The sequence below is a fragment of the Podarcis pityusensis genome, assembly GCF_964106645.2.
Source record: "Podarcis pityusensis genome assembly, chromosome: 3".
NCBI lineage: Eukaryota > Metazoa > Chordata > Lepidosauria > Squamata > Lacertidae > Podarcis > Podarcis pityusensis.
The window spans coordinates 60,224,732-60,238,135 of NC_138026.1; the positions used below are offsets into that span (position 1 = coordinate 60,224,732).

Consider the following 13,404-nt stretch of genomic DNA (forward strand, 5'->3'; position numbering starts at 1 on the left):
TACATGGAAAGATAAGACTCTTAAAGAATACAAGCACAATTATGATAAGAGAGCGAATGAAGGAATATACAGAATGCTACCCAAGATACAGTTTCAGGAGAGAGAAATAGCCAAACCAACACTTTTGTTTTTCTGCTAAATTTCAGATTATAAGATGGGTTGTGATTTATTTTCCTTTTTTAAAAATGGTTTAGCTGTTTCCATATTTTATTTTCAATTTTCAATAATTTAACATCCAAATTACTTACTTATTCATCTCTTCTAGACTCCCCCCATGCTTGGTTTCCAATTTCTCCCCTTTATTACCCTACACATCTTGTATTTTTATCTTGTGAACTGCCCTGAAATATATTGATGAATCTAATAAATACTCCTCCTCCTATTTATTTTTAAAAAACCCCACAAAAACCCATTAATTTTCTTTCTATACAAAATTAGATAAGGAGCCAACACAATTTGCCATTCTATATTGTTGGTAGGCTAGATTTATATACAAGAATGTCAATAGCAGCAGCACCAAGCTGAAGGATATTAAAAATACTGAATAGATGCTTTCACATTCTTTGCTATCTAAACGTGTTAGCAGTAACACATTGACAGAAAGAAGTATTTGAAATCAGAGTGTGAAACTGCTAAAGCTGCTTTGAATCTCATTTGCAAAAGGTAATACAAAGCTGTATCAATGCAGTAGGCTGATTAAGCACCTGAACTAATCAGCCCTCATAGCTTCTATGATATCAAATGTTACCAATTCAATCAACAATGAAAAAATTAGCACACATCATATGTATGGTGACACTTATTGTACCTGATATATAGAAAAAACTATTACAGCACTTGATTAAAAAGGTATCCTCAGTACAGTGAACACTAGAGCTAGGCCTTGCATCATGAATGTATACTGAACAACTGAAAGTATATTCTTAACTTTTTAATGGTTTTTATTGTATGGTTTTTTGTTTTATTCCATAAGCAATCTTGACCTATTTTTGACACAGTATATAAATATTGTTTTATATATAAATAAAAGTAAACTAACAAATGTGCACAGATGGTTACTATTTAAAAAAAAAAAAACAGGGTCATGGTATCAGCTACCTGATTTTAAATTAAGGAAATACAGAATTATGGTTGCGCATTAATGCACATTAATGTGGATGCCAGTCCCACAAAAGTTAATAGAACTTACAACTGATTAAACGCACACATATAAGGCTTTAACACCTGCTGAGAGAGGAAAATGTATGTCCTTGTGGGTGAATCCCGATAACTAGTTGCAGGCACTGAATAAAGTTCACAGCTCAGTTAGGAAGATTGGGAACTGAGGCTCCATACAACACAGAGGCAATAACAACCATCTTGTGCTAAGAAGCTGCAGTACCACTCTCAGGAATTTTAATTTAAAATATTTCCTATGTGATACAAGAAAAGAAGTAGGCTGAGAAGCAAGCAAAGGACAAAGAATTGACCAGCTTCATAGAGTCCTTCCTACTATGTCAGATTCAAGACAACCCTTTAAGCTGATACAACTCTGTGTCCCGAAATTCAGAGTATAGAAGCTTTGTAGGGAGTCAGACAAATGGTACTCCTCTTCGTATGACACCAGCTTGCCAGTGGCTCAGCAGAGATTTCTTCTTGCCTTCAATGACCCTGTAATGAGAAACTTTAAAAAAAAGGACCTTTTGCATGCAAAGCCTGTGTTCACTGAGCTATAGCAGTCTGCAGCTGTGCTGGGCATACCTGAACCCATAGCTCTTCAAACAAAAAACCCACTCAATTTCTAATACATAAAACTGCATACACTACAATTCACCGCCGACAAAGATTAAAATATGTGTCAGGGTAAACTTTGAAAGCTCTCTCTTCTTTTTAAAATCATAGTGCAGTATTAGAAGAATCACAAACCTGGAAATATTTTTGTATACAATATTAAAATAATTAGAACAATTTTCTCTCAAATTTTTAAAAAACTAAACGAAGAAAGACCAGCAGATTGAGGTTCCCAACAGCGTATGCAGACAATGCGAAGCTTTAGACAGTGTCATAAAACATTAGGATATACTGTACTACCAACCTTAGGTTGGCTGCAGTCTTAAAAATCTGACACTTATGTTAAATTTAATCTGCACTTAAGAAATTAAGTGACTTTTCAAGAGTCTAATTCAAAGCACCTGAGGTCTAGAATAATGGGTAGCGATATAGTAGATATGCTGTAAGAGTGTACATCTGTACCAATGTTGTGAAAATATTGAGGGTGAGGGGTTGAGATAACTGGTGTAAGATCATTTCTGATTTGTTTCCGAATATAATGGAAATGCACAAAGCTAAAATTTTGAATATACACAAAGCAATGGCTCTTGGCAGCTAGAATGGTGGCAAAGTGATAAAACTAAATGCACTGGAAACGTAAGAGAGCTCCTAAGAGATTAAACAAATTAATCAAATGATACATCTGGCAATACATGAAGTATTGCATTTATCTCTAGAAAACTCTTTACAGACAAATGAAAGAATTTTGACTACTTTCTTAGATAGGTTTAGTGTTTGAAGTTCTGATGGTGTCAAACATTTATTCTGAATATTCTTGAAAATCTTACAGAGAAAACTGTTACATGTGACAGTTTTACAGGCAAGTTCTGTTTCCAAATGCTTGATATCAGTAAACATAAATATAAAAAGTATGGGATTAGTAGAGTGATAATTCAGGATTTTTATTCAAATGATATTAGAAGGTGCAAGTTACAGCTCACAAGACTGCAACAAAGAAAATGCCATACAATACTACTACTACTAATAATAATAATAATAATAATAATACAGTGGTACCTTGGTTTGCAACTGCTTTGGATTACAACCATGTCAAACCCAGAAGTGCGTGTCCATTTTTTTTGGATTACAACCCATTTTTTATTTTATTTTTTGGATTACAATCCATTTTTGGGGGGGGGGGAGGCCCCATTGGCGAAAGTGCGCCTTGGGTTACAACCTGTTTTGGTTTACAACCGGACCTCTGGAACGGATTATGGTTGTAAACCAAGGTACCCCTGTAATGGAAGAATGTAATGGAAGATTTGTAATGCAGGATCACAATTCTGGATGTGCATGGTCAGGGTGGAGTAGGGGAGCAAAAAGTTGCACAAGAGTAGGGATCATAGATGAGAGGGAGAAGAAAGGAACATCAGAAAGCTATTTTTCCTTGTTAAAACTGGTTGGTTAAAAGAAACACCAACACTCCATGTTTCTCCATCCCTGTTTTAGTCAAACTCTGCTGTTGTTTATTATTCACAAGCAAACACCCATACATGCACAGCAACCATCAACTGAACATAACTATCTCTAACCGAACAAGCTACCTGACAAGCTTGTTCGAAAGACTCTATTCATCTTAAAGATATAGCATATATCAACGCCAGCTGGAGAATAGCAAAGCAAGGAAATGAGGATGATCTGCATGCAAGAGAGAGTTGGGGAGGGAGAGGGGGGAAAGAGGTGGTACAAATGGGCTTGCAAAGAAAGGAAGGAGTAGGAGGCATGGGAATAGGGGTGAAGATGAGAGCAGAGGAATGAAAAGCTTTGAAGGAAAGGAGAAGGCAGAAGGTGGAAAAGGTGCTAAGCAGTTGCAATGTGTGGGAGAAGGAAAATGCAGGTTACCATGGGGGTTGTTTGTGAGCAAGGGGGAGGGTTGCACAAAAGGAAGGAAGGAAGGAAAGGCATGGGCATGGCGGTGAAGGTAAAAATGGGGCTGCAGAATAGAAAAGTGGCTTCAGAGATGGGGTTGGGATGGTGAAACATGATAGCCAGACAACAATAACTAGGAAGTGGTTTTCTACAAGGACCAAAGGACAAACCTTTATTTATAAAATATAGATTATTCTTCTGCTTCTAGGCTCTAAAATATTGGGACCTACTCTAAGCCTTTGGCAAAAAATCCAAACAAATAATTCCAGTAGAATATGTATAATTGCTCTTATCTTTAACATAACAAATCCCAGATTTTCAAATATTAACAGGGTTTGTTTAAAACAGAACTATGTAATAACAGAAGAGAACACTAAACATTATTTCATTATTCAGCCGTACATAGCAGCACATTTCCACTGATTTCCTGTTGATATGCAAAATAAATCTGCCCTAGCTTTTAAAGTGGTGTTCTTTCAAAATATAGTATGCTACCTTTAAGACTGCAAGATAAAACATCTCAGGGGAAAAATATTGGGAGTGTCATTTTTTCCAGTGTAGGTGTATATACAAAGTGAAGCTCAAAAACATTTTAAAATGTTTCTCACTGCTTTTGATATAAGCCACTTCCTTTCTAAAGCCCACACACAGCTGTATCAAAGAGAATGTGACTCTTGTTACAAAATGTTCCCCAAAAGAGACTGATATGGTCCTATTCACTACCCCGTATTTTACTAATGTGAAATAAATGACTGAAGCTTTTTTTTATCATAGCTACATTTAAATTATAAGGAACTTTGACATTAGGCATACACTGTCCAAAGTACGCTTAGTAGTAGTCTGCATCAAACATGAATTCTTTACCCAGTGAATTCACTCTTAGCTACTAAACATTTTGTAAAGTTGATTTTGCATTTGGATACCTCTTAACACATTGAATCAAGATGGCAGAACGAACCTTTTAAACCTGTACTGATTTTAATCAAATTTTGCCATGAAACGGGATCATATGACATCTATCCTTAAATATCAGCCCCAGCTGCCTCCTTAGGTTGCTGACTTTGGGCTCTAAGTACTTGAAATATCATTTTCCCTGTTACAGAGTAACTCATGCTATAAAATCTGTGGCTCTGGTCATAGTTCCATCTACAGCTACAGTATATGGTAAGACCGTATTGAACAGAGCCTTTTCTGTTGTGCTATCCCAGACGTACAATCGCCTCTCCATGGAGATACAATTGTCCACTACATTAGCTGTATCGAGATGCAACTGTTTCCTTGGGCCTATGGAACAAGTACTTAGGATGAAATGCCTCTTAGCTGGCACACCAACAACACAAACCAAGACAGAAACTTTATGACGCTGTAGTAGATGCCATGGGGCACAATGGATTGGGTTTAGGAGGTCATATATCACATATCAGCCTGGAATCTTCATTAAACTTGCATGCAACAATGTTATCTTATCTGTATGACAACTATTTTCCAGTACAAAAAGTAGGCTAAATCAAATCTCATTGCTCTTTTTCAACTACTGCAACTTGTCAGCAATACCCATATAAGCAACAAGAAGATTTTAGCAGTAACAGAATGTTAAGCAAGTGGCCACCAAGTGGAAAAATACAATGGATCTAGTGTAGATATATGACCTTTAGACAGGAAGGAAAACACTCAAGTGTTGAGTCACATGAATATCCTCCCCATCTCCTTTGCTTTTTTCTGAGTTTTAGCTATTGAATCCATGTGCATATCTTCAGTTAAAGCACACTTCTTGTATCAACTAATCAATACACACATGAACCATTTGATATAGACAAGCAGACAAGCAGCAAATTCCTGAGTTTTAATGCACTTAAATTGTTTAAGAAATAGACACTAATTCAAAGAACTATGGAACTCTTCCTAAGTTTTAAGGCAAATCTCTTTAATAGATGTTGCCACAGATTTAATTGTCGTGGGACCAAGGGTTTTATCCACATTTTTTAAAGGTAGGCAGGGAAACAGGAGACCAAAACTGCAACACAATTCATTCAGGAATACCCATTTCACTCCTGCTCCCACAGAACCTATTTTACCTATAGCTCAGAACCTCAAAGAACTACAGACAGAAAGCTGTGACGAATGAAGTCAGCAGTTCTAAACAAAATATAAAAAATACAATAATGACAAAGATAGATTTTCAACTTTTGGACTGTTGTAGTGTTTCTATATAGCCTTTAGAATGGCCATGAAACACAAGTAACCAAACTATTCAATGATATTTAAACAGCTTTCCAACAAAACACAGAGTGAGCAACCATTATTTTCACTTCAGTTCCAATTACTAAATTCAGGCACACTAAGGAAAAGAATAATTTTTATTTATTAATTCCACAAAATGTGAGTGCAAATTTAAACTATTTTTAGAGTTTTTAGGAATGAAAATATACAATTCTGTTTTTTTTAAAAAAAACAATATTAATGGAGAAGCCATGAAAAAAAAGGCACTGTAAGTATTTGAACCCTCACAGCAAGACACGGAAGACAGCGTGCACTGATTATTAATCCTCAAATTAAATTTATTTTATATATCTATATTTTTCATGAAACAAGCTACAGGTCAATTTTACTTTAAAATTTGATTTTGAATACATAAAAAACCTAAGATACTGCTTTCACAATGCTCTGAATATTTTGACTAGCACATTTTAGATGTCCAAAATACACATCCAAATAGTTTTTTACAGTTTCAAAATATACACTATTTATAAAAAAATGTACCATATATACACATGCAAAAACAGAGGCTGGCTTCAGAGCAGTAAAATATCAGTCAAATGTAAAGGCATGATGCACGTTTGCAGAGATCAGGATTCAAATTTGCTGCCTCACCTCCAGCTCGGGTTTGCACACATTGTACAGCATGCTGGCTGTTATCATAAAAAGGAGGTCAATGCACACCACCAATATAGCAACCCACATGTTCTTCATTTCCACAGTACTTCGGGCTTGTAAGTTACCACCTCTCTGAACTCAAATGAACTTGTAGATTCAAGATATGGGAAAAGGGGCAGGTGGAGAGAGGCATGCAGCAGCCTTGCACTGTTATCTAACAAACACAGCGCAACAATAAGTTTGCAAATGCCTTTCAGCCTGCCAGGAGGGACAGGATAAATTTATTCAGCTCCATGTCAAGCCCCTCCAAGGGGTGCAACCATATCCAAAAGAGAATGGGTCATGTCCTAAGTTACCTGAAGAATATGTGCCATTCAGAAATATTCTCAAAGCTAAAAAATCTTTTCAAAAAATCTAGGAAGCAAAAATATAGTTACAAAACAAGGTAACGTTCATCTTTGGTCAACCATTGTATTATATACACCTACAAAAAAACCTGCAGCATCATAACACTATTATATCTAAATATACAGTGTTTACACATTTACTTAATGACCATTTCGGAACCTGTCTAAATAGGTAGTCCATGGCTTCAAGCTGTGGTCAAATGAGTGATGGTCTACACTACAATTATTCCAGTCAAGCTGCCTAAACCACACCTGCCACAATCTACCACACTAGTCCACCTACATCACAACAGCCTCTTCCCCTCATTTTCTATGGAATCCCATACAATTATGGTACATGGGATGACTAGGAGAAAACTTTAAGCAAAAGTGACAGAGGAAGAATTCCACTGAGCAAGAGATACTGGAAAAACACTATTTTTGTCATCTGATGCAGTAAGCATTTGGACATAGTGATATTTAATGAGACTGCTGAATTGTGACAATAAGTGTCAACTCACAACAATAAAATAAAAAAATAAAATTGCACCAAAATGCAATGGAATGTACCTTACAATAAAAATATATTTTCAAGTTAAAAATCAAAATTATTTTACATACTGACATGGCTGTTTGTTTCTTAAAGCATGTAAAAACATCTCTCCAAGAAATATATATTTTACCCAGTGAACTAAATAATAGCTGCCTGTTAAATTAAATACAAAAGTTAAGATAGGGTTCTCACTGAAAATACAGCAATGCATTATGTTCTGTTCAAAACACTTGATACTATCAAAAACATACAAAGTCTTAACTTGACAAATGCCTATAATCCTTGATGAAGATAATAATAATAAAGACAAGTATGGAAAGCAGCAGAAACAGAAAGCTAATAGACAAAAATATAATCTTATCACCATTTGAATGAGATTTAAGATACTGGTGCTCAAAAGAATAGTATTCTACAACATATAGTTAAAAAGATTGAAGAAGTAGGTGTTTTGGTTAATAATTAAGTTATTCCTCAGTTGGACAGAGAACATCCTGATCATTCTATATTAAAAACATTGGGAAGTTTTAGCCTGAATCTTTTAAAGGACCGCTGCACACATTACACTTTTTACAGGTACATGTAAAATATTTTGCTTGTACCTTAGTAAGTTTTATAAAGTGAGCACATGGCTGGCATATGTCTGCTTATTTGTACAATATATGTTTGAACCAGGAAGACAGACTGGGCTGTGGTTCCCTGCTATGCACCTATATGACAGCTAACACACATGACCTCCTGATTTAATATGAAGGGACAAGAAAGCCAGAGAGTGCAGGAAAGTACAGTAATGCCAAATAATTTGTGTGAAAGAAAAAAAATGCATTTGACAACTACCCATTAAAAAAAAATTCACAAGCTGTGCTCTTGAATGTATACTTCTGGTCTCACCAAGTTTGAACATGATGGTAAGCCATTTGTAAATTAAATATTTTTGCCATGGGGATTTCAAAAACATGCACTGACAAATCAATTTTTCAAAGAAAGGGACAAATTAAAAACAAAGCAAACAAAGCTCTAATGTGCCACAAGGCAGCTACAAACAGTAACAGTGCCATATTAAACACATTAGAGATTTAAAACATTATGGAAATTCATTCACAGCAAATATTTAATAATTTGGTCCCCAGTGTAATTTTTGTTAAAGGTAATCCTGAAACCATAAATTAATATGTTGTTTCTAGCAGGAGCTAGCACACTCTTTCTTAAAAATATTTTTTCAATATTAATTATTTAGAAAAGATTCAGCACCTTAACACATTATTCCAAAGTTGAGGTGCTAAAGATTAAGATCTACCTCTATCAATTACAGAATAAAAGGATAAAAAGGACTGGAATTCAGTGCATCTATTCAAAAACTTTACTACAAAAGTTTGTTAACCAAAATTAACTGACAATTGTCTTTGCATTTAAGACATCCATTCCACTTAGCCGTCCAAGTCAACCTGTTCAAAATATCTTTTTTAATGTAAAAATAATCAAAACTGCATTAGTTCATTGTGCTGTTATCTAGTGAAGGCTTTCTTTTGGCCTAATTTTACAATGTCATCTGGAGATGGCGATTTGAAGTCAAAAGGTGTTATTGCTAATAAGGGTCCAGTTTCATTAATTTTTACTTCTCGCATTTGCCTACTGTATAAGAAAGCCTTATGAAGATTAACTGTTTGGCGCTTACATCTCTTTGGGGGATAATGAAGACACAGAGTTATAGCAAAGGCTGATGGTGTTGCAGAGAGGGCCTTTGCCCATGGAACAGTGCCTTCCAAAATATGTGACCTCATTTTCTTTTGGTTCTTCCTTCCTTTAGCTACAAACATTTGTCGTCCTTGCTTTGAAAATAAAGCGTCTTTTTCTGGAAGTGAAGTGCCTGACTGTACATGTACATGTTGAGGAGATAATGTTGATTTTCTAATAAGAACACTTAGATCAATATCTGAATTCACAACTGCAGGTTGCACTGTTTTAGGTATACGAAGCTCAGAACAGCTGCTTGTTGTCCGAGGCTTATCCAATGCAGTTGATTTTGCAATTAAATCTGAAAGTGATAAACTCTCAAGCTCTTTTACTGGAGAAGACTTGGAGAATGTTAAGGAAGATAAAGATCCTGACAGATCTGTCATTCCAGATGAAATCTGAGGTTGGTTGGCTAGTTGGGACAATGGTGAAAGTCCTAATTCCAAGTCTGTGAAACCTGCTGATGGGTTGCAAATATCAGATAAGGACTGAGGCTTGTTTGAATTACTTCCTTGGTGTTCCTGTAGGAGATCAGCCAGTGATGGGCTTTGAGACACTGAAAATATTAAATTATTTGCTTCTGAAGAGGTGCTGATATGCCCTTGGGAGCAGCCCTTACTGTGTGAAAATGAAGGGGCATTTCCAGATAGTTCAGCCTTTTTACTGAGCTGGTAACTTCTCTTGCTGTCCAGCATCAAATTTCCAAAAGCATTTATAAAACCAGGAGGATTATCCAAACAGCTTTTGCTATCATGACTGTAGTTTTTCTGGAGAAAAATTAATGCACTATCTTGGGCATCTGCTGAATCACCTGTTTCATTAAGCCTGACCAGGCCCTTCAAGTCAACTCCTTTAAATTCAGATGGGTTCCAAGACACATTTTCTGAAGAATTTTCCTTCAGCAATTCAGCCTCTGAACTAAAGCATGCATCACTTTCATTGCAAGATTTCCATCTTGTGCTGGTGCTGTCAGTTGGTGGGAGTGTTACCTGCTTGTTCAGTGGTTTATAAAGTGACTTATCATTGTCACTGAATGGTATAGGAAGAGCTCCCGAGGAGTTACAAAAGGATTTTTTCTTTTTTACTGAAGGTGTTTTGACATATTTGGGTCTGAAAACTGTTTTGTCACCTGGAGCTGAAGCGTTACAAGATTCAAAACTGACCACAGGGTTGCTGAGACTACAGCAGGACTTAGTGGTATCTAAAGTATTTTCAATGGAGTTAGCCAAGTTGTTAGTGCTAGAAAATATTTCTGAGCAAAATAAGCCTTACCTTACAAGAGCCAACAATTCCAAGAGAGACACAGGGTCAAAGCAAAAACAGTTCCAATTTGTGGCAAAGCAGGAAAGCCAACAGCAAAATAGAAAAAACACAGAAAGGCATTTAATTAACAAACATTATCAAAACTGTATTAGATGTGTAAATCATAGCCTCATGAATTCAGTTTACTAACTACGGTAAATATAGCACTACTAAGCTAGAATATGCCATGTTTTTCAATATTATCTCTCTAATTACACAATCTACATCAAATTTATAACTTAACCATTACATGATATAATTTTAATTCAAATTATTTAGTACAACATATACATAGTGCTAATGATATTTACAGATCCTTGGAAGACTACAGATTAACAGTACTTTAGGCATTCATCACAGGATGCCTCTATACAGTGGTGCCTCGCAAGACGAAAAGAATCCGTTCCGCGAGTCTCTTTGTCTTGCGGTTTTTTCGTCTTGCGAAGCAAGCCCATTAGCGGTTTAGCGGATTAGCACTATTAGCGGCTTAGCGGGTTTAGCGGATCAGCTGATAAGCGGCTTAGCGACTTAGCGGATCAGCTGATAAGCGGCTTAGTGGCTTAGCGGATCAGCTGTTAAGCGGCTTAGCGGATCAGCTGTTAAGCGGCTTAGCGGATCAGCTGATAAGCGGCTTAGTGGCTTGGAAAAAAGGGGGGGGAGGAAAAAAACCCCGCAGGAACTCGCAAGACATTTTCGTCTTGCAAAGCAAGCCCATAGGAAATTCGTTTTGCGAAGCACCTCCAAAACGGAAAACCCTTTCGTCTAGCGGGTTTTCCGTCTTGCGAGGCATTCGTCTTGCGGGGCACCACTGTATATGTAGCTTTGTCATTTAAGTTATTAACAAACAGAAATGGTAAATAGAAGCAAAAAACTTCCTATACAGCTGCCCCTTATGCAAAAGAGCCACATAATAAATCACACAAAAATTAAACGTAAACATACCTTTTGTTGCCTTCCCTGCAATTACGGCATCCTCGTTCTTGATCTTATTTTGCTTATTGTCTTGGGCAAGTACAGAATCCAAAGCTTGTTGTACATCAAATTTACTGCTCAATACTGCTTCCACCATCACTTTCTCAGGCACAGACTTTCCAAGCACTTCTCTCATGCGATCAAGGCACAAATCAAGCTTAACTAAAAAAAAAAAAAAGGACAAGGGACTCTCATATAATGGCTTTAAATAAATATGCACAGTTGCACCAAATTTTGAACCAGTGTTCTCTAAGTTTCCTTAACCAAATCACAACCATCTTTATCCAGGAACAAATAGCCATTCTCCACCCTTTTAGAGGAGTGGTCCCCAACCTTTTTGGTATGGTGACCCACAAGTCCAAATTTATTGTCACATCAATTTTGGACCTTATGACTTTGGCAGTTGTCAGTTTCATAATTTAAACTGTGTCTGCCTATTTTATAACAGTTATTTAAGAGATCTAAGCAAAAAGTAACTTAATGCCCCTATTTATGTGGAGTTTGTTGAAATGTTTATAGTACTTACAAAGTTATTCACAGATTTGTTTATGAGAATGTAAGAACACCAAACATCTGACTGTAGGCTATTTCTTAATAAGTTATTAAAAAATTCTTTTAAAAAGTATTGCTACAGAGTGTCAGATACAATGAAGTATGAATATTTTAAATTGACTTTATCATGAGTAACATTATTTTTGAAGGTATCAATGGGAGGGCTGAGTTTGCATTTTACCAAACAGCATAATGTTGGGTTTGATGGTTGCCAGACATAGCCTCAGATCATTATTGATAAATAATTACTATATTTCATCCTTACAGTAGCCATTGCTGAAAAATCTCACAAAGATGCAGGCATTCCTTAATCAGCAAGTGCAAGACACTCAGTGATTACCAAGTAATTTTGGTAAAAATTCAGATCACCTCACTTCTGAAAAATTATATTTGAGGGTCCTAGTAAATGATAGTTCAAGGAATTGTTCTTTTTGCACAGTTTTGTGACATCAGCTGCAAATGGATTTCAAGCCCACTCAAAACTCTGTTTCTTCAGCAGAAAAATTTCAACCAAGCAAACTTAAAATCATCCTTGCCTAAACACGTAACTACGGTAACCATGGTTGCAGATCTAGTGATGGATCGCCACAAGCTGTCTTCAGTGACTGTTGCAGCTCCATCTCTGATGAGCAGGTACTGAAGGCAGCATCTGTGCATCAGAGGCAAGCTGCAGCTGTCACTCAAAACAATTCCCTGTACAAGGACTTTGTGATAAACTATCACCAAATCAGTTGCCAGCCTCCAGAGAGCAGTACCCAAGTGTTAAAATGTAGGACTTGAGCCTTTTCAGTGTTCCCTTTTAAGTGTCAACACAGCATTATAACATGCCAACAAAACAAAAAGTTGAAATAGGTATTCTCATACCTGTTAAGAACAAGCAACTATAATTATTCTGGGTTTGAACAGGCTTTGTAACCCATTTGCAGGTCCAACACACTGACATAGGACATTCTATTTTCCTAAGCAGAATAATGAAGTTGTCAGCTTTTAGGACTTTATAACAGGCTGAATATTTATCAGCATAGGTATCATCAAGAAGACAAACAGCATTTACTCCCAAGGGGAAAATGCATATATTCAGCATTAAATAATTCAACATAATTTGATACGTCACTTAACAGTACATTTTAAGCATTTACAGATACTGTAATTAACTTCTAAGGTAAATCACATCTTCTCAGGCCTCAGGATTTAGCAGATGGTTAACCACAACTGCAAGCGCTGGAAGTGGGGTGCTAATAAAAATCTGCTAATTACAAGCCTTTAGCTCTAAGAACTGTGAATCGCTTATTTTAATTCAATACTCTTCTAAAAGCCTGTCCACCTACTCCAATCTACATGACAGAAGTACAGTGA

The 13,404-nt window shown here is 36.3% G+C and overlaps 1 protein-coding gene across 2 annotated transcripts in view; it reads right to left on the reverse strand.

The window, feature by feature from the left end:
- The window catches only part of HBS1L (HBS1 like translational GTPase), a 42,618-nt gene that overhangs the window by 25,355 nt on the left and 3,859 nt on the right, over positions 1-13,404 (reverse strand). Inside the window, exons 4-5 of one of the 2 annotated variants that reach the window (XM_080999656.1) lie at positions 11,467-11,658; positions 7,041-10,489 (exon numbers count right to left, since the gene is read on the reverse strand). In XM_080999656.1, coding sequence (XP_080855782.1) covers positions 8,994-10,489; positions 11,467-11,658 — 1,688 coding nt within the window. In that variant the 3' untranslated portion in view covers positions 7,041-8,993. Of the gene's footprint in view, positions 1-7,040; positions 10,490-11,466; positions 11,659-13,404 lie in introns of those variants that run through there. The other variant, XM_080999655.1, reaches the window with a different exon arrangement.